This window comes from Athalia rosae, chromosome 3 (assembly GCF_917208135.1).
Source record: "Athalia rosae chromosome 3, iyAthRosa1.1, whole genome shotgun sequence".
Lineage (NCBI taxonomy): Eukaryota > Metazoa > Arthropoda > Insecta > Hymenoptera > Athaliidae > Athalia > Athalia rosae.
This window is the reverse complement of record NC_064028.1, coordinates 17,218,850-17,241,741: the sequence shown is the minus strand read 5'-3', so window position 1 is coordinate 17,241,741 and position 22,892 is coordinate 17,218,850. Positions and strand designations below refer to the sequence as shown.

The 22,892-nt window shown below is 46.6% G+C and overlaps 1 protein-coding gene across 9 annotated transcripts in view; it reads right to left on the bottom strand.

Annotated features, from left to right (window-relative positions):
- Positions 1-22,892, bottom strand: part of LOC105690654 (RNA-binding protein Musashi homolog Rbp6) — a 468,805-nt gene that overhangs the window by 293,616 nt on the left and 152,297 nt on the right. For all 9 annotated transcript variants that reach the window (XM_048652726.1, XM_025747124.2, XM_025747123.2 and 6 more), the window contains one exon: positions 18,274-18,355. In XM_048652726.1, coding sequence (XP_048508683.1) covers positions 18,274-18,355 — 82 coding nt within the window. The remainder of the gene's footprint in view (positions 1-18,273; positions 18,356-22,892) is intronic.

Genomic DNA, 22,892 nt, shown 5'->3' with positions numbered 1-22,892 from the left:
AGTTGCAACGAAATGTCGACCGTAATAATTACAGTTTCTACCCGTTGACTGAGACGTGACACGTCCGCCTCGATTAACCATTTCCATGATTAATTATCATGTAGATCGCATTGCGATACAACGCGACGTGCAAATAACTGTAATAACTGCGCACGTACACAGGTATACGCGCGCGCGTGTGTGTTTTTTGCGGAGAGAGGAGGGGGTTCGGATATAATCGAGGTCTTAGTAAAATTAGACGGAATTCAGTAAGGGGTTGAAGAAACAAAAGGAAATTAGGGGGAAGAAAAGGGGGCGGCGGGAGGGCGAGAGGAGCAGGGGACGGCGGAATGAAAAAGTAGGCAGGTTAACTCAACGCTAATGAAGGGTTGGTTATCCACATTCTCCGAGTACAATAAACTCCTCTAAGCCCCACTTTAGCGGAGTAACATTTTAGTCCTGGAAATACCTAGCGTGGAAGAATCCACTGCAATCAACCCTCCCAAAGCCACCCCTTATAAATCCAAACCCGCCAACTTTTACTTACACATACCTATGTATAGATAGACGCGTGTCTATCCCTACATCTGTGTATCGAGAATATGGATAGTGTGTAAAATAAAACTACGATACCCGGAGAGGAACGAAAAATTCATTCCTATACTTTAGATAAATGATATCGTTGTTGGACGGTTAAAAAAATAATTCTGAGCCCGTTCACGTCAAGAATAACGAGGTAGAAAAAAGTTGAAATAATTTTCTCCTCCAATATCCGCTGAACATACCCACATTGTATAAGCAGATATCAAATTATCAAGATGAATTATTTTATAACCGTCGTCAAGCGGATTAGGACAAAGAATGAGGAGAAGAGAGAGAAAAAGTTCATACTTTTGTGTACCTAATACATAATTTACATCGAGAAAAAGTCAAAGCCCGGAAATGAAATGAAGCGTCACAGGTGACTCGTGGGGTGGATTTAACTCCTTTGGGTATTAAAACGTCCCTTGGACAGAGCTTGGCGGTGCCGGAATCCGCTTAAGTACTTTTTGAAAATGAAAAACAAAAACTAAAAAGTAGAAAAAAAGACGCAAACTCGCACAGCAAAGAGTTATCAGTTGTGTGACGTGTACATTCGAACCCGCCTCTGTATACGTACGTACGGACACACCGGGGTGGAACTCGTTTCGTTTTTTTCTTTTCTTTTTTTTTTTGTGAGTTATAATTATCAAGAATTCTGAATTTATTATCACCCAGAAACCGGAATGAGGCAGAGAGAGAGAGAGAGAGAGAGAGTTGGTTCAGGGAGGTCTCGGTTTGGCTTTGCCTCTCTGCAGTAATATTATTAAATTACCACTCCATTTAAATTGCTTTGCGTAGAAGTGAAAACCGTGAAAAAAAAAAGAAGAAGACATGGAATGAAATAAATAAACGAAAAAATACCAGAGCAAAAGCCGGTTGCGATTTCGTTGTTTCAATTATTGCTGTTCTCCGCTTAGCGTTCTCCGAGTAAAACCAAAAAAATTTCTCATTCTTTTTTACCCGGCCACGGAGTAAACCTCGCGCGGTTTTCTCAGCTAGGTAATTATAATCCTCTGTAAAAAAAAAAGGCCTGTCTCAAATGTTCGTACTTTGTCTTAGATAGGCAGCATCCCGCGCACAGCCCTCGAGACTTGAGCACACCACCACGTTAGCGGGGTTGAGAATGCGAGAAGATGTGGAACGTGAAACTATATTCCTTCAGTTTTCAGTTACTGTACTTTGAAGAAATTCAAATCCCATCTGATACGAAAGAGCGTGGAACTGTCCAGGAGCTTCGTAGCCCGGGAGACTCGGAGTACATCCGGGGGGGAGGAGGAGGCGGTGGTTCGGGAGTTAGGGAGTTCGGGAGTTAGGGACGAGTGTAACGGATGGGGTGAAACGGGACGGGCGAGCTGACGCAACGGAATTGCGGGGGCCAATCGGATAAGTGCATTCCAATAGAGCCGCGACGTCTCGTCCAATCAGATAACGTCTTTGACGTTTCTCATGCTCTATCGCACCAATCTCCGGAACCCCACCCCACCCCCTCCGCCCTCCGCCACCCGGGGAACTCCGGTACCGCGAAAGTCTCTGCATAAAATGAAAAGAAAAGCCATAGGAAATGAATCAAACCCCGCGACATTTCAATTATTTCTTACAAGTGCCCCCGGGCTTAACAGAATCAGAAATGAATCGAATATAGTACCCGCGCCACACTATACCGACTCGCTAGCTGCTGCCGTTACCTTGAAATAAAAACATCGAATTCCGGTGTGTCCCGAGCGCGCTGCCTTTTAACGATAAAAATATTGAGCTGGAAAAATTCCTAGATAATGTGAAATGAAATAGGAAATAGGAATGCGGATATATAGAAATTCAACCCTTATTCGACCAGAAAAATAAAACGAAAAGCGAAGAAACTTTAGAGAAAATGAAAAAAAAAGCATTCACCATCCGGCGGAAGTTATATTTTTTAGAGATAACGTTCCGCGCGCGCACAGATATAATTAAATGGCTCGTCATCGCAACGGCAAAGAGAAATGGGGGGGGGGGGGGGGGGGGGGTGAAGTTGAAGGGACAACCCTCTCGCTACAAAAGTATTGTATTGTATTTATTTTTGTTTTTTTCATTTTCTGTTTCTTTGAACATTGCCCCGGGGAAAATGCCAACGATTTCCTCTCATCTCTTAGAACAGAAATCCGCTAATTCGTCGACAACACTTTCTCTCGTTTCACAGTCCTATGAAACACCTACAGCCGGAGTGTATTTTCCGACTTTGAAACGAGAAGGTTAAAGATTCCAATTAAAATAAGAATTAGACGAGAAAAAAAATAAATAAATAAAATAAATAAATAAAACCCGCGAAAAAGTTTCCTATAAGAAAAGAAGACGACGCTCTACTCTGCAGCAGACGAGGCAAATTCGATATCGGGCTCGGTGTAACCGGGCGAAAGTTGTCACATATTATTTGTCCGTCGTTAAATTCCTTCGGCTAATAGGATTAAACGCCGTAAGCCTTAAACTTTTGAACGCGAGTACCCACCAAAGTACCCGAGTATCTCTATACTCGTCGGCGTAACACGAGACTGAAATTTTTTTGCATTCGACTCGCGGCCCGCAGCGGCGGCGATGCGGCAATGCTTCGGGGGTTGGTATCAGAGATTACGGAGATTAATACATGCAGCATCTGCAGCTCGGCGATTCCGTAACGCGTACCCGCTGTAGCGAAAGTGTGCGAACCGGGCGACGGGGGATTTAAAATTCTGAAATCCGACACGTCGTTCTCGCGCGCTGGTCGTTAGGGCTAAAGAATCGCTCCTCGGCGTGAGATTCGAGCCGGCAATGACGCGGTACGTAACGCACCTCGACGAGATTCGCGCAGAGAACCGGGTGGGTAACTTTAATTAAACTCTCCACGCGTTCAATCCTACGGGAGGCGGCGGAAAATGAATTTTTTTCAACCCCGCCTTTTTTAACCCACCCCTCTTCCTCCCTCTCCGCGCCCTCGCCCTTATCTTCATTTTTTCTTCTCGCTTTTCGCTTTTTTTCTTGTTCGACCAACTTTGCGCCACATGGGAAAGCGAGGGGGTGAAATTAAGAGAGGGAACCGTTCGCCCGCAAGCGTGGCCGGAGCGACGTTTTCATTAGCTAAGATAATACTCGTTTGACAACCTGCTACCGAACACCACGGGTGCCCCAAGTAATTTCACCAAATAACGATAGCACCGCTTTTTATTTTATACATGAAGTGCAGAGGACCCCGGTGTAACATGTCCTTTAATGATCCGCAACTCCGAAATGCAAGAAGCTAAGGCGGTCCTTACTGTTATTGGGATATTATCCCGAGGCACTCTATATTTAGGTGTACAATTTGGAATCTGGAACACCTTCGAATCTTCCGCTGTAATCTTATTTACTCAGCGAAATGAATTTAATGTATATAATATACATGTGTATACTTCTGTGCGTGGGTGTACGAGTACGTGCGAAATGTATTGCGTACGTAAGGGTGTAACGAAAGTCGTTTCGCGGACGGAAGTCGCAGTAGTTATGTTTTGCAAAAATAAAATCCTGACACGGACGATTACGCGGGGAATCGCGTTAACGATTATACACCACCGGGTATAACGGCGAGGCTACGCGCGGACCTTTGCAGCACAAGAGCCAATCAGATTAGCCCGTCATCCGCTTAGCGTGATAATGGCCATTCGCATTAATGAGGGACGAGGGTAGCCAGAAGTCAGGGATGGAAGGAGGAGGACTGTGAGCGGAGGGCGTGGGGGGGGGGGGGGGGAGGAGAGACAGAGGAAACGGGGCAGTAGGCAGCGAGCGAGGAATAGGGGTAGCGGAGGTGACGTCATCGGTGCCTGCCAACGGAGTTAGCCAATCAGTAGAACGGGACGTCAGAATCGGACGAGGCGGTAAATCAGGTTACCACGTTCGTCCGTAATTAGCAAACAGCGACGACGCGCCGCGCGCGTATTTCTGTTTAATGTATCGTACGGTCGAGCTTTTCAAAACTAATTGTCTTCAAGAACCAAAAAGACAAGAAAAAAAAAAAAAAGAAACAATGTTCACGAGAGTAACTAACATCTAACGATCGTAATGATACGCGAATCGAGTCGTCGGAGAAATAACGATTTAGAAACGAATGTATAACAATGGTCACTTGCAACAACAAAGAACTAGATACAATTGAGGAGAATAATGGAAACGATCCGTAACACTTAATTCATTACGAACAACGTGTATAATACCTATGCATTACTCGCCGTATAGAGAAAATGCGAACTGACGAGATTCTACAGAAATACAAGCAATCGAGAAGATGATATAATTGTGTATAAAATATAATAATTGCGCAAAGATATGTCGAGCTGCAACCGTACCGTCGGTACAAAGAGTTCCGCCCCCCGTCCCCCCCTCCCCTCCCCCCCTCGTAATTGAGGTGTTTAATTGACGCTGACCTCGCATTTTGACGTGACTTTTTCACGTTGGCAAAGAGAACCCCGCTGACCCTGTGTCTCTTTGCGAAGCGTGAAAGGGATTTCTATTTCACCACGTTGCATTATTTCCAAAACGGTTGGAACTCTTTCTCTTTCCTTTTTCTCCTATCTTTACCTTTTTTGGTGTAACTTTTTTTCCCGGGTCGATAGGAAACGTTCGAAATCGTTTCATTATCGTCAGAGGTATACCTACCCCGCATATCAGCCGTGCAACAATGGTTCGAAATCAAACATCTGTTGCTCTCCCGATGTAACTTTGGAATAAGAATAAACAAGACTGCAGCGACGAATAATTAATGACGGCGTATATACGATGACGATTGTTTAGTATTCCTAGAAACCACAGCGACTGCTGCACCAGCTGCTGTAATTTACCCCGCGATCGTGACACGAGCAATACCGCAACCTCGGATTCGCTTTCGGAAGATTCAGCAGAAACTATCAGACGCGATTGTTATTATTTTTTTTTTCTAATTACGCAGCGATCCGAAACGTGGATAATCAACTGAAAGAAAGTCCTATGGTCGGGTCTTGAAATTTATTCGAACGTCCTCAGAGTTTCCGCGCACGGAAAAAACGTTCGTCGAAAAGACTAAAAAAAGAAAAAAAAAAACAAACCAAAAACGATCTGAAGAAGAGATGACAAATGAAAGAGGCGACTGTAACGAGCAGATAATATCGTCACGATCCAGCGAGCAGATCAGACACCAGAATGGAATTCCATCACGCGGACAGATATCTCCGCTACTATATTACGCGTATTAACGTAATAAAGGCCTGTACACGGAGAGAGCATCAAATTTGAACGTCAAATATTTCGCATGTTAAACCATGGGACAGTATTTCACAGCTGATTTTCGGAGAGGAGAGACGAGAGACGAGAGACGAGAGGCGAGAGGCGAGGCGGTTTGACTCGGATGTTGTGACGTATTACGTTGTGTCGTTGCTACGAAAACAATGTGATTAGTCACTGTAATTGTGAAGCCGCTTGGGATTACGCGGCAGTCACCACGAACACCGTAGACTCTGTATAGTTAGCGTTATACGGCTACAGTGCGCGAGCACCGGGTGCCCGTTGATTCCGAACCTTGTGCAGCCAGCGGTATTACCCTCAGAGACGCAAACAACCGGGCTTCATTCCTCGTTCCGTACAGGGTGTTCGGACGTTTTCTAACCACGGTGCGACCGGCTGTACACCGTCGAAACCGTTCCGTCGGCGATAAATCTTAGGCTTTAATTCAGTCGGTATCTTCGCGCTCTAGATGTACTTGGCCGACGTTACCGAAGCAGAGCGGAGAGAGTAGCGTAAACCGTACAACGGTATTTTTGATCTGGTTAAAATGAAATACGCGACCAACCCCTCCCCGTATGTGGCGCGGGTACGTACGTGGCGTTGAGGTACGCGTGGTTTGGCGCGGCGATCAAGCGGCTCGTTACCGCTACAGGGGGGCGGGCGGCGGCTTCGATCCAACAAAATATAACCAACGTGACAGGTTTTCTATTTCCTACGGTCTCCGCGCCGCTAATACCGCCAATTATTTCACATAATTACCCTTCTCCCTTCATGGTTGTACATAAATCCCATCGGTGAGCGGTTTTGTGCCCAGATTATAGGGCGCGGGGTAATGATTTTACGCCACACCTGCAACCGTATCGACATTCTCCCTATTTATAACTGTCGAAATCCCACCGTTGATCGATATTTTTTCACGGGATTTAACGCCGATTCGTAGAAAATGCTCGCTGGTCAGCAGAAATGAAAAGTTAAAAAAAAACCGAACTTCGCAGTCGCGACTCGGTCCAAGTAGCGCCGCGCTGGGATCCTAACAATGGAACATCATCGCGGGGCAGAGTTTTAATCGTTGTGCCCGCATGGTCGGCACGGAGAAGGTGGTATCTGCTAAAGCGATGCGATCGGTACGACGTTGGTCCGCGAATGACAATAACATACGCCGCGGTGCAGCTGGCATAGTTCGTGAATAGAGAAACGTTGGAACAATTTGGCGCACAAGGTGTCCCAGACCTCCTTGTAGTCGGTGTAGCTGCCGGAGGGTTGGTTATTGAGACCGAGTTCCCCACCGTTGTGTTTATATTGTGTAAGGATACAATATTCCTGTATCACAGCAGTAGCACGTGCAAAACCGTCGAGGGTGGGAGGGAGGGAGGGAGGGAGGGAGGAAGGGGTTTGCAAATGGTACCCCGGGTATATCGTACTGACCACAAGGTAAGTGCAAACGCTATTAGGTGCAGGGTAGGTATCAGGCGGTGTCGGAGCACCGCAACGGGATTGCAGAATTGATAACGGATAACCTCATCCGATGTTGTTGCATCGGACGATCCATAGGAATCCGCGAGAACGTCGTCTGCAAAGTTACTTAATAGCGGCCGGTAACGCGCGCAGCGGTTTCGTACGGTGGCTACTGTCCTCGCATGAAGTGGTTATAAATACGGCGTAGACGGTCCGAAGGAAACGAGTCTATAGTTCTAAATTCGAAAACTTGTTAACTGGGTTAACAAAGTTGAAAATGTGTAACCTGCTGCAGGACTACGGTTACTTCCATACCGTACCGCGTACGAGTTCCTGCTGCCGGTTCCAGCTAGTGCGGAGTATAAGTTCGAGTGGGTGGAGAATGAAAAGTTCGCTGCAACGGCATACCTTCTACCAAGGAATACCACTCGATGGTCAATCGATTGCCCGAAGCATCGCCGACGACGATGTGTTTAATAAACGCGTTTAAAAATATCAGCTGACTACGAACAGGGTATTCTCCGCTGCCTCGCGAATTCAAATAAAATCTCGAGTCAATCTCGTTTTATTCTTCCGGTTCCAATTTTTCATCCCAGTGGCTCCAATTATCGGTGGTTCGGATACCGGGAGTTGAGGAATTTGTTATATTTACTTCGATTAACTCGAGAAGATGATAGCGCCGTTATGCGTATAGATCTCGTAGGCGCGTTTTACAAAATAATTGTACAGAGATAGAGAGACGAGGGGGAGGGGAGGGGAGGGGAAAGAGCGTCACTATTTTCGGTCGGAAATCCAAACGGGAAACACCTGTGACCGCAATCCGTCAGTATCAAGGCGCGCGTGTTGCGGGAATAGCACATCTTCGTTATTAATATAACGAGACGGGGTGGGAAACGGTTGGTTCGGTTTGTAAATACCCGTACGAAGCGACGACAGGAGAGGCGTTGTGCGACAAATCGGTGTCTGCAAAAATGCAAGCGAATCTTGGCACCGTCGCGAGACACCTGGCATTCCCCGTGCTCGAAAATCACCACGGCCAACCCGCTTTCGTGGACGGCGGAACTGGTGCGCGCATGCAGACCTCCCTCTTATATCTTCTAGAAGCATGAATGTAACCGGGAGCATCATTAAGCGAACGAAACGAAACGAAACCGAATTCGAGCAACCCAACCCAACCCGACCCGACCCGACCCGACGACCGTACCTTTTCTCACGAGTACGTAAGCGAGCGGGGATACACCCGGTTGACACCCGTTTGTCGCTCGGACGTCCCGCGCCCGCTAAATTGACGCGTGCCTCGGGGTGAAACGAGTACGTGACAAAGAGGAAGGTGGAAAACCCTTCGCCCGCCCACGCGAGACCGTCTTACTAGGAAGACGTCCGAGAGTGCAATCAGCGGACGACGGCGAGTCCGGAGTAAACTTTCGAAACAGTGCAGCGGGAAATATTCAACGTGGCTATAACGGGTGGAGACGTTCCTCCGCGCCGAGGTCCAAGTTTCGTTGAATCTACGATTGTACGCGCATCTGATGGATACTGCTTTGCCAGTCAAATAGGAATTTCCCGAGTTTCTCATCAAGTGTGAAACCAGATTAGCCTGTTTCGAATCATTCTGTACAAGACAGCGACTGGAACCCTCCTTTTTCACCGTGTCGAAATAACTCGCTGGTCCTCGAGCTTACCGAAACACCGAAAATCACGGTGAACAAATTCGTCTACCATTTATCGATACGAATGGTATACGATTACCGGTAACAATTATTTATCACAAAAGCTCGAGGACCGCGGTAGATAGTATTCAACCGTTCGCCCTAGTTGATCCCCTAGTTGGTATAGTACGTAAAATTTTGCGTATAATATTTCGGAACAATCTCTCACGTGAATCTGAGGGATAATCCCCGTATTTATGGATAGGGGAAAATCGCTCGAAGGGGTCGGTGAAGAGGGACTTTTATTCAACTCGAGCGGGTCGTTCGGAGCGAATCGCCGGAGAAGGTTCGCCAGGACGTCGCGGTGGCCAGCGATTAACCCGAGTCGCTACGTAGCACGCGGAAGCAACGGTAGCCAAGGAGTAGCCAAGTTGGAAAAGAAGGACGACGCGATATACCGCATCCTGCTGCCACCTGCATGCGGGGCCGCGGGAGATAGCGTTAAAATATACCCGCGATGCGTCCGGACGCCCCGCGGCGAACCTCCCGCGGGCGTAACGCGGCATTCGCTCGCTCGCTCGTTCGCACACCACCTCCGAGCCTCAGAGCGAACCCCCGCGCCGGGAGGAGATTGCTGATCAACGCGGATTCGCGCTTGAAATTCGTAACCCCGGGCGATACGGAGTCGCCCTTGGTTTCCGCCGTCCCGTAGCGCAACGTCGCGCGCGTCCCACATTAACCGTGAACTTTGACCTGGTTCGATTGTCATTCGTTCGCGGGTGCGGCGCGGCCCACGGTTGGACTCGCTGCAGGAAACGCCGATGGCGTCGACGTTTTCAACTGGTATCAACCGTGGTGCGACCCGTTATATTGCGATTATAATTGCAGATGATGATTGCGAAGTTGAGGACTGTTTCGAATAGACCCATACCGATCGCAAACATTTTGTATCATCGAATGGAAAAGTATCAGCGGGTTACGATAATTGAAATGTAATCACAGCTGTAACGATGACTAATAAAAGCGATAGATTCGTTAGAATTAGAAGCCACCTGCGATCAGACAGGCTTAGCCTTAGTCGATAATTCGTTAGAGCGGAGAAAAGTCGGGGCAAAAAGGAGTAGGCGAAGCGAAGAAGGAGGAAAAAAAGGCATCGACTCTCGTGTATAAATAACCAAGTTTGTTTTTATAGTCTACGGTATAGACTCGAGGCTCGCGACGACACGAAACACGGCTCGCGTGGTGTACCTACGCTTGCGGTACGCAACATCTGTCTCGTCGTAACTCTGCTGCCAGTCATTTGCGGTAGACGTTGTTTATACAACAAGAACAAGAAGATCAACAACAACAACAACAACAACGATAAGGGAGAACCCGAAGTTCCGTAGTCGACGTGACGGCGCGCCGGCTCAGCGTCGGGTTAAAATTCCAAAATTTAGATGGATTCGTTCGCGCCTCAAGCTCGGGCTTTACCCCTTGCAGCTTTCAGATGGCGATCGCGTGAACTTCCGGAAGGGTGTATTACCCGTCTACGGAGTGCGGACTCGAGCTTCCGCAGCGTGGTTTGTCCGGGAACGGTGCGCGGGATCCATATACGATTGCGGGGCGGCATCCAGCGCCCTTAGCTACCCGAGGGCCAGAAGCGCCCTCGGACCTCCCTCGAAACCACCCGCTGCGAAGATACTATCGCATGTTATACCGCCGCAGTGGTTACGGGGTTGGTAGAGTTGGTGGGCGCTTCGCCACCTCCGGCGAGCCGTAACCCACACCTTTCAGACACCCTGATAAATTACTCAACCTTTCCAGCTATCTACCGGTGAGCCTATCCCCGTTTCCCCGTACCACCCCCCGCTCACCCCACCCCCCTCTCCCTCTTTTATACTTTCTCTATCTCTCTCTCTCATCACCGCAGCGCAATCCTCTCTTCCGGCTCCAATTCGAACGCGGCGATGAATCACGCTAAGAAAATCCCAGCCTCTAACGATACCGGAGTGCAATGGTCGCCCACTCGGAGAACTAGAATTTATTCTTTAATAGCCAACGGAGAGAAAAAGAAAAAAAAAAAACAGACTCTGGGGTCGAAGAGCAACAGCCTGCCGCTGACCCAACCGACGAAAATCAGGGAAGTCGAAAAGAAATGAGGGATAGGGTGGAAGGGGGTGTGCGTGCGTTTGTTCGGGGGTGAGGTTTTCCACGGTGGGTACCGGGTTCGCCACCTTTAACCGGCAATCTGTTAATTCGATCGTAAGTCGTCGTTAAGGGAAAATTTAGTTGGAACTTGGTTGGCGATAATTACAGCTGGTAGGATTTTGTTATAGCCGCAGAGATGACGGAGGTGGGTATAAAAGGTAAAGAAGGAGAAAGTTGAATTTATCGGGTGATAAGGCTTCCAACTTGGTTTCTTACGGTCTCCATTATTCATCGACAGCGTGCCTAAAGGCGACTCACGTGGTACCTACCCGCGTCACAAACCGGGACCTCGATTCCGGATCCGCTAGACTCCGCTACTCTTCGATTTTCCGAGGATTTTGGAAAACTTGTCCTTCTCTCTCTCTCTCTCTCTCTCTCTCCCCGTGTCCCTCTCGCCGTTGTCGGATCAGCCCCCTCCGGTATTTCGCGACCTCCCTCAGGTTATTTTCACCTCAATAATCACCGGCGAAAGGAAAAACGAAGGCTCAATTATCGCGCGCGGTGTTACCTCGCTGTATCGGGGTCAAAGAGTAGAGAACACGGTTTTCCGCCGTTCGGTTTCACCGAAGGGTTTTCCCTCACCGAAGAAAGAGCGAAACACTACTAACTGGCTGCCTACGTAGCCACGACCCCCGTATCAGCGGCGAGGCCCGTTTGACCTGGCACACACGCTGCCCATAGATCAAGCGAAACCCTTAGACCGAACCACTCGGCTCACCCCAGTGCCACGGGCCGACCATTAATTTACAACCCGCAGGGTCACCCTCACTCCAAACCCGTACCCTGCCCTATCCTTATACCCTCGCCCTCGCCCTCACCCTCACCCTTACCGTTGCACGCCCACCGTACCCGACGTCATATCAACACGCGTGGCAGATATGAGCTACGCAACAATCCCGATGAAGAATACATCGGGCGCCGCCTTATTTCGCCTTCTTTTTTCATCGCTCGTTTACGTTGACGTCCGAGTTTTCATCCCTAAGAAACTCGCGACTGCATCATCTTTTTCCCCTTCCGAGTTATGGTCCCCATTTACAGCAAATGGCCCCGAGCCCGATATATATATATATATATATATATATATATATATATATATATATATATATGGGGGATTCATCCGCGAGACTCGATGGAAACATTTTCATTTTTTCTTTTACCTCCCTTTCGTTGCCTCCGATACGCCACAGGTCATCGATATCTCGACGCGTTTGATGGAACCAGGTTTTCGACGATCCTACTTTCGTATTTCTTTTTCTTTTTTTTTCGGCAAAGCGTTTCGTACATTTATTACGCAGGTTGGACGATGTTTTTTTGAGAATCGGAGAGCAGCATATTTCAAAGCAGATTCTCTCGGAAGTACGAGGAGACGAGTGTTGCACCGACGGTGAGCTCATCACGTGATATGTTTTGAAAAACATCTCTTCTAAACTTATGTGAAGAAATAGAGAAAAAAAAAAAAAATAGTTATCACATATCACTCCTAACGACGTTCGCACGCTTGTGCGTACGAAGGTTGTTTTTACAAACGGAAAGCTGAGGGCGGAACGAGTTTATCAAAACAAAAAATCTTTTGATTTTTTTATACGTGTCCAATTTCGTTAGGATTTGTTGGTACGGTATTGCGATCTAACAACTGAAACGTAATAAATTTCCAAGATTTTACTTTGCCGCGCTAATTGGCTCCGGATTCAACAACTTTTCTATATTCGCCGAAGCTGCAGCCTCGCCAACTTCTTCTTCCGTCCACTCGTCGGTGTAGGTATTTGTCGGAATTTAATTCCTCCTGATGAGAATCGGTTTATAGCTTTATTCCCAACTATTATCGGTTTTCATATCCCAAAGCTGCTGTATCGTTATTCTTATTTTATTAATTGGCAAGAAATACCGAGCCATTTTCCAATCATTCGACTCTTCTTGTGGAGCCGCGGTTCGTACAATGCACATTTATACAGTTTAATACACCCGTACTTTTACTCGACGCGTTGCCGCCATTCCCGGTGCAATTTTAATTATATTATTCCTTATAATATTCCTTTAAACTACCAGCGGAAGGAAAGGCGCTATGGGAAACCACAAACTGGATCGTAAAACAACTTTTCAGGTAGGTTAGCTAGGTGTATTATAACTCCACTTCGCTTCGTAGTTACCAAGCAGAAGCAACAGCTCCGACCTATTCATACCAGCTTATTAAGTGGAAGAGAAGCCGACTGAATCAAAGCGTACCACCCTTGTTCCGTATCCCACCCCCCACCCCCCACCCCCACCACCTTCCCCGACCCTCGATTCCCTTTCCTCTAACAATTACAAGTTCTGCCCAAGAAGCCGGAGACTTTGTCGCACCGCTTTGTCGTCTTAAACAATTTACTTCCGCTAGTCGACTCGCACTTATATTACTTTCGCGCGTGTATTCGCGTGTATTACTCTCAAGGTTTACGTTGAAAAAAAAAAAAAGTCACGAGCCAACACGCGCCACACATCGCGCCGTGACTTCCGAAAATAATATGACGAGACTAAAATGATGCTTCATTTGCTGGCGAAATTATTATTATTCCCTTTCCTTTTTTTATCATTCTGTGAAATATAACTACAATACACACACTCACGCACACATGTGCGCGGATTGAGTCGACAAGGGCATTAATTATAAGAACCGCCGTAACAGAGGTATATTTATATATTTACGAGTACATATAGGTTCAATATGGACACGTATAAGTTGGGTGCAAAAAGGGGGACATCCGAGCCCAACGGACAACCTGTTATTATTTTATTATCCGTAATTACCGGCGGGCGGGCGAGCGGAGCGAAGCGTGCAGTAATATGTACTTTTTACTCGATCGCATTACTGTATAGTTATACGTAGAACCCTGTCCAGCTGATTGCACTCGGACGGTATCGTGTTAGTCCGACGTACACGGATACGTGAGATGATTTTTTACTCACCTATCAATAATAATAATTCCGATGATAAAAAATAATAGCAATGATAACGATTAACGAGCGTCTCGTACCTAATCAATGATTAGTTGGATTAGAACGTGAATCGCGTTTCCCGAAAATTTGATAATACATATATGTAGAAACGTGTGTGATTTGGAATCGAATCAAATTCGAGGTACTATCCGACGATGCGTTATAACCTTATAGTTTATCCTTTGAAAGATAGTCGACGCGTGGCTGCGGCGTTGTAACATTAAATAAAACTTTTTCGTCTAAATTAACATTCAATTGATTTCGCAGCGGCTTCAAAGTCGTTCCGAGACGACTACCAGGGAGTAGATCGCGATTTGAGAAAATAAACGTTTCAGACACGTCACGGTCGCGATGACGTGTTCGTAATGGAAATATCGAACATCTGGAAGAAATGGACTCGCGATTTGCAGTTTGAAGAGTGGGAAGGAAAGCTTGGAAACAAATCGACCCCAGAAATACGATATTTTCGATGCTGTGATATGACATTTGTAGTTGATCAATTCCGATTGAAAATTAATGCAACGAGATTATTCGTCGTACGTTTGAAAACCTGATTTTTAGCAGAAGTTCTCCCAGTCGTATCGATTCGTGATCGATCGAATTGATTCTCGAAAAGATCGGTGAATAATCTTCAAACACTGAACTATAATTTCTGAAACTAGTTCCGAAGACGAACGACGAGATCAATGAAACTTGAACTTCCACGAGATAAACGTCTCACGTGCGACATGAAGTACGTGGAATTAAGAGAGCTGAGCTGAGGATAGAATAAAAATAAATGTATAAGAATAAAAAACAAAAGGCGTGAAAAAAAGACCCGGATTGAAATTGAGAAAAAGAAACCGTTTCGCATTCATTTCGCCTAAAAGTTTTGCTCACAGACGTACGATACGTTACGCCAGGTATGATGTGTGGTACGTAGTCTATAGCAGCGTGAAAATCTTAGGCGTTCTGATATTACGTTGAATCATGTGAAGCACAAATACTGCAAGGTAGGTACGGTAAAGCGAAGGGCAAATTAACTGCGGCCCATAACTCAATGTCAGGCTCACGCCGTCAGTAAAGCGGACCAACAGACATGAAATCCTCCTCTTCCTTACCCCTTCTAGCGTATCTACTTCTACCAGCAATATCCACCTGTACACCCACCCCCCCCCCCCCCCGCCCCCCTTATTTCCATTTTCCCTTTCGCGCTCCCGCGTGCCCGTCTGCACACACCCCTAATAAGGTCTGATCCCCTCCGCCCCGCGACACCCTCAAACACCCATCCTCGGGTCACGACAATAATTAATAATCGAATAAATTATACCACGCGATACGACAATCACGCTCATCCATTCCCTCTCTCTCTCCCCCTCACTCCCTCTCTCTCTCTCTCTCACTCCCTTCGTACGTCGCGCCGACGTCACGTTCTACCGTTTCACGGTTGAAGTTGCAGGAATAACACATCTGCCATGTTATACACGTCTGTATACTCGCACGTTTGCTGTACAGCTTCTATATACACGGCGTACGTAGGAACGCTCACCTATACCTAGCTTACCCCGTGTACCGTCGACATATTTATACCTTATGGAAACGGGTGCCGCATTTCAAAGTGGCTTTTTGCTCCGCAAGTTTCCTCCCGTCAAAGTGCCGATCTCATCGCATACCGTGTAGACCCCGCCGTACATATGTAATGGTAATCCTCGCGCTAACTATACCGCCATCGAACCGTACGTAAGGCGTGTGCGATACGTATACACACACGTCGATACGTGCGTTAATATCGGGTAAAAAATTAATAAAACTATATCGCTCACAGTAATGAAATATTATTGCTAACAAGCGAGAATCTATATCTGTCTCGTCGCACACGTGACCTGTAACGTCCGTCTGCTGACGTTCGCTTTCAGCACTGTGAGGAGAAAAAAAGAAAGAAAAAAAAAATTTCTCCCAGCAACGACACGATATTTATTTGAAAAATATCTGAGCGATACGAAATGCCGCGGTCGACGATATGCGTGAAATATCGGCGTTCTAAAAATGAGAGAGATTATGGGGTTTTACTGCCGGAATTAAGAAAAATCAATAGAAAGAAAGAGGAAAAAAAAAAAAAAACAAAGGAAGAACAAGAAAAATGAAAACCAACATATCTGTACGACCTATGACTCGTTCGTGAAGAAAAGGCCGGGCGAGGGCGTGAGCTCGCGATCGCGGTCAGAAATGATTGACGAGCTAAAGGCCAGTGGAGCTAAAAATGTTACGAGACCGGCGCATAGAACACGACGTGAGAGACACAAACGTTTATTTAGGCTCCTCGCACGGTGTAAAGTACGCGGAACAGCGGCCACGGGGTATCAAAATGGAAAACGCGGGGCGGCGGCGAGGGACACCCTTTTTATTATTCCTGTCCCTTTCGCGGTATCCTTATCTCCATCTCTCTCCAACTCCCTCCCCGTCTGTACGGCTGTTTAATTTTTTATCTCTCGTTTTTTTCAACTACAATCTGTTTTTTTTTATTATTACGCTTTTTTTTATGTTTTTTTTTTTTTTCCATTTTTTTATCATTTGAGCGCGGTACGGCCCGCGGCGAACAACAAGGTCGATCTATAACGACGAACGGATGGACGGAAGGAGGAACGACGAACAAACGAACGAACGGCGTTGAAGATGATTAATCGCGGTGTTAAATTAAACGTTGTTTGTCACTTATTACGAAAACGTTTGCCTTTTCCCCATAAGCGGGGATTAATTTGTCAAGCTGCTTTGGCGAGACGGGCCTCTGCCAAGGCTCGTGTATAAGGTGGATGATAATACGTGTAATCGATAAATGTGTGTCACACAATACGTATAGTGGGTACCAATTTTACGCGGAATTTAAAGGAATTTTAAAAACCTGGTTCAAATAACGATTTCACCAGGTATTCAAAGGGAATTAATTCCAAAGTATAATTTCTGTGAGGGTCGTGCGGCGGGATTACTTGTACGATGAAGTCGGAAAACGGACCGGAAGATAAAGCAAAAATATCCGCGCTATAGTTTTTGTCGTTTTCTATTTTTCTGCAGTTTCAGAAAATGCACCGTGCGCAGGGTAATTTCTCTCGCCGATTTACGGAAATGAGATTCAGCACCGCGTATATATATGTATATATATATGTACATTCGGTGGGATTTCAGAAAGGGGGTTGAAAATGAAGAAGAAAAAAAAATAACTAAATAAATAAGAAATAAAAGCAGGAGACAAAGAGAGAATAAAAATCTGCAAGGATCGCTGGCAGCTGCGCCGCGTAGCGAAAGACAAAGAGAAAGAGATAAGGCCCAGCGGTGATCTCGTATAAAGCTAGGTTACGTCGGTATATACTGAGTTACGGTTACATTACGTTACGTTGGGTTACGTACGTTGCCACCCGGCTGGATGCAGCCGCGCAGTTCCGCGGTTCGGAGGCGTGAAACGGCGGAGAGATAGTATGGAGAAATAATGGACACTGGGGATCGTTCTGCGCGAGCACCAAAGTCGCTAGACGTACGCTGCAGGTTTATTTATGGGTAGGTAGTGGTAGGTACGTGAAATAATGGCGAATCTACGACATCCGGTCCACGGAGAGGGTTTTGTGCATGATTTAGCAGACGTCTACCGCGAGGGACGGTGGAAGGGGGAGGGGGAGGGGGAGGGGGGAGGGGAGCACCGGTCCCGGGACCGAGGAGAGGCGAACGCGAACCGCCCGGCGAAACGCTGCTAAATTCCCCAGGGAATGACGTTGCTGCTGTTTCTGCTTCTGTTGCGACCGCCGACGTTTCCTTCAGGACTTTCGAAAACAATAAGAACGCCGATAGATACAAGAGTCCCGTTTGCATCCACGGCGAACGATCCCCCACCCCCGGAAACCCCGAAAAACTCCAGCTTCCGATCCCTATTCGCTGTGTTTCAGTTCGGGTGCCTGATCTCGGCGTCCTTTTCCCCGTCCCCGCAAGGACGAGCTCAGCTGGCGACCGGCTCGACTTCGATTGCGCGCCGCAATTTCAATCTCTGCTGCCCCTTCGGAGAATTTCATCATAAAATGGGAAACGGGAGTAGGGAAGGGTGGGCGAAATCGAGAGTACGTCGACGAGGACGTGGCCGTGCTCGAGGGTTGCGAATAAAATCTCATTGATTGCGGGCGCGTATAATATGCGCGCGACATCGGTTAGCGTTGCATGTACCATTTATGGGGAATATTTGACTCACCTTGATCGTCGCGTTGTGGGATCTTTCATGACCATAACTTCCGTGATTTCCCCATACTTGGTGAAGTACTCTCTGAGGCTCTCTGCAACAAATTAGATAACAATTAGGGGAGGACGTTCAAGGTCGCCGGGCGAAAGGATTAAAAGTTAAACGAATATCAAGTCTTATCCACCCCGCGATATCGACGATGAAAATTAATCGCCGTCAGCCTCCGAATTACGGACATATTGCCGCGAGACAACAATGTAATGGCAATCGGGGGTGAATAATCCTCGGATCTCCGGCTCCTCCTGAAATCCGTTTATTGTAAGTCTTTGAATATGAAGTTTCGGAGGTGGAGCCGGTAAGTAGGAAGAAGTGAGGGTCGGATTTCGGCACGCGAACGATTCGCCGGGATGTGCCGGGGCAGTTTCCGTCTCCGTCCCGCTTACCCTGGCCCAACGATTCCTTCAATTCCTCCGATTCCCCCAATTACCAAAAGTTTCATAATTGCTACGGCTAGAGTGCGCTAAGCTCTGTTTAAAACTGAATTAAAACTTTATTTTTCCCCATCCGGGAGCTTGCAACCGGCTCGTTGTTTGCTATCTCCGCAACTTTCTTCCGTGATAACCGCCTCGAATAAAGTGTGTTTCCTAAAATAACCTGCAACTCCTCCCTCCCTCCCCCCCTACCTCGCTCGCTCGCTCTTCACTCTTCCGATGCTTCATACGCCCTTCACCCTGCCACCATCACTGCCTTCTGCCGGCAGCTCATTCTTACAGTTTTAACACTTCCCGAGGTGCAACTTGCAGACGCGTTTCCCCGTAGCCCGCTCTTCCCCAGCGCTAGCTCCGCCAGTCGGAACGCCACGTTAAGTTCACCCGCGTTTTACCGCTCCTCCTATAATACCTTCCAAACTCGTTTTTTATTCCCTTTCTATTTTTTGTTCCTCTCCTCTCTCGCCTCATCTCATTTTCTATTTTCTTCTCCGGTTGCGGACCGACGTTTCGGTTCATCTCCGAGCTAGAACGTTGTACGCTTGCGTTCAAACAACATTTTGACACCTGACAAATTACGATAGAGATTTAATTATGGGAATCATGTGGCTACGTTTCGTTGTTCCGTCTAGGTTTCTTCGCTTTTCTTTTTTTCCAAGTATTTGTTTTTTTTTTTTTTTCTTTTTTTTTCTGTGGGACTATTCATCCTTTCCTTCCAGTCGCTATTCCACAAGCTCTTTCATTCGTTCCTCCATTCTTCCGTCACTCTTTAATTTCGAGAATCGTGTTCCTGTTCCAATACTCGACTCTCGAAGATCTCGTAGCGCGAGGAGCAACGGTTCAAAAAAAAAAAAAAAAAAAAAACAAACTCGCGTGCGACAAAGACCCCGAGATAAATGCCGGTGACGCAACCGTCGTCACGCTTCAAACTCTCCAGATTAACATACTTCCTTCGTCATGTAGTCGACGTTTTTCTAGCGCACGTATACCTATGAATATATTTATATATATATTTATATAAACTCGTTCGTACATAGCTCAGAATAAACGCACATAGACAGATCCACGTGTATCTCGTCTACATACTTCCGAGAATATATATTTAGCGAGCGTAAATTGTGCGGTAGAGCGAACGACGGGTACCTACACCTCCGAAAATTTGCGGTACGGTATAATCCGGCTTTGATATACATGGCGATGAAATATGTACACGGATACACGGGTATAGGTATATACGAGGCTATGAATTAGTAGAGAATCAATTCGTTCCCCCAATCCAAAGTCCTCGGTATTAGAAACAGCTGTCTCGAACAGCGTCTATACATAATACAATGTTACTTCGTCGAGCGAAGTATCGCGAGGACCCTCAAACCGGTTGATTATAATTGTTATCATCGGTGGTCCCGAAATGACAATAACTCGGGTAGTCACCGAATAAAGTTAGCCGGGTCGAGTGGTTTCTTATTCGTAGCGGTAGCGGCGGAAACGGCGGATCATTTGTGCGGCTCGTATACACCGTGCAAAACCGTCTAAAAGCCTGCAGCGGCGAGCAGCACTTCAGCTTCGCTCACCCTCCGTCCCCCCTTCTGCCAATTAGAACTCGACAAGAATTATCGTCGAATCGATTTCCAAAGTTGTTCGTCAACTCGCCGACCAATTTCGACTTCGCGGCGAAGGGAGCGCGAGAACCCCGTAACGTCGTGTTTTATTCACCCCGTACACCGGCTAACGTCGTGTAAACGCGTTAAAAAATGAAACGAGAGAAAAAACAGAGAAAAAAAAAAAATATATGGAAACTCCGATTTTTGATCGATGAAGCAACGAGTAGATTATGCATGATCCGAAATAATGGAGGGTGAAACACGTTGCCGCGTTTGGATACGCGATCGAAAAACCGTATACATACCTACGCGTGTACGTAATAGCCCGCGAGTTTAGACGGATATACCCGTCGGTGTGCGAAATGTGTAGCGAAAATTAATCTGCATAGGTCGTGTAATACACCTAAGAGGATTATATTCTTTAACCTGTTTACAAGTAATTAAATTTTCCAAGACCGGTGAAGCCAAAGCTCGGTTAGAAACGCACGTATAGCACGTTTACGCACGCCATCGCCAAAGGATTACCGCAAACAAGTGACAATACATTATGCATGTACGGGTGGAATATACCATGGGCAGGCACAGGTAACCCGCTACCGTTCGACTTTCCAACTATTATACGTACGTACGCGCGACCACGTAAGGTGTATTGCCCCGTGTAACGTACGATGTATAATAGCATGAATATGCTATTGACCACCGACAAACACAACGCATTCGAAAACATATTATTACTCCAGAACCAAACCGAACGGAGTAAGCTTCAATTACAACTGTTGAGAAATTAATTAACCACGACGGAGGTGTGTCTGCGTATCAGTCATATTCGGGTGGCGCAAAAAAACGATCGTTTTTATTTATTTTTTTTTTTGCTCTTCCTACAAAAGTATACGAGTCTAACATATGTCTTGATGAGATTTTTGAAAACTTCCCAAATCGTGGAAGTGACATTTTTTTTTTTTAATCTTTCTTCTCGTCATGCCAAAGATCTCGATTGTCGAGTGAACACTGAGGAATACATATATCTATTCTTCGGTGTATCGACTTTAAGACAAAAAATGAATAAATATAGGCCTGAAGGAAAAGAAGGGAAAAAAAATGAGAATTCGGAATCTTTGAATTTGACTAGCAATCGGAATCGATCATGTTCCCGTTTATTCGAGTGAAAAATCCGAGATTTCCGTCAAAATCCCCCGAGAAATTCTCCTCTCTCGTCGAGTATGCGAACGGTACGTACGTACGTACGTACGACATACCCGCGCGTGGATAAAAGTCCCAAACGTTATACGCGTATAGTAATAACATCTTCACGGTGTAAAAGCAACAGGATAAGGACGCAGGGGATAGAGCGTTCGCGAAGGCTGTTTTACCCTTGGAAATCGATTGGACGAAATTGACCTCGGGGAGTGAGGGAAAAACGGTGGTTTGCGGTAAAGAGGATGAGGGGGAGGATGAGGGGGAGGGGGAGGGGGTGAGAAAAACTCACCACTCTCGAGACCAAGGGGGTAGCTAAGCTCCGGTAGATCTTCGCGGTAGTACAGTCTTCGCGCGGCGGGATAAAAGAGCGTATAATTAGATAGCCGAGGGTGTGAAATATAACTGGAGCTCGGCCATGTTGGCCGTTCGCCAGAAACCACCACAGGGTATAAAGATGGTGAAAAGGGGGGGGGGGGGGGAGGGGTTCGGGGGATGGAGATGGCGCGGGAGAAACGTGGATGGTTAGATTGGTTACACTATGTTACACGATGGCGACCGTGGCGGTGGCGAAGGCACGAACGAGAGTGGAGAAGGTGGAGTAACATCCGTCCATAAATCATAGGGGGTGTCTCATATTTTTCGCTAAAATATGAATAGGAATTAGATGATCTTTCCGCGAGCGGAAATCAAGCGGAACGTCGCCGACAAAGCTCACCAAAATACCAACCGAGGGAAAATATACCGCTCGGATTTTCACGCTTCTCGCTAACAGATCTACAATTGTGTTTTCCATAGCGCGCACTCCGGTGGCACGAGGTAGTCTCTGCGTAACCGACGACCGAATTGAAAAATGATTTTCGCCAGAAATTTGCATCGCTATTCAACGATGTCTGTTAGCGAAGAAAATAGAGAAACGAAGAAGACCGCGATGACAAATGCTATTTTTCTACACGTGTAGAATTTGCATTTTTTGGTGCAAAAAAAACCGACCGGGTTTATTATTCGATAGTGATAACCTTTTGGCGAAGTTGCTTTTCGGTAATGGAAGGCGTAAGTATAATATTAAAAGCCGATGAGAGGTGGTAAACGTTTTAATGAAACCGGCTAAAAATAATTCCAGCTTTTACAATCGGGCTTAGGATCGCGTCGCGTGCCTTGCCCCTTTATACTCTCCGCCTCTTCACGCTGATTAATTATTATAATTACTATTGTCTTCGCGGTGCGATTCCACGCGCGATTCAAGCAGCGCGTTGAATTCCACCGTGCCGAGAACTAAACCACTTATCTATATGCCCTCTCTTTCACACTCTATCTCTCTCTCTCTCTCTCTCTCTCTCCCTCTCTA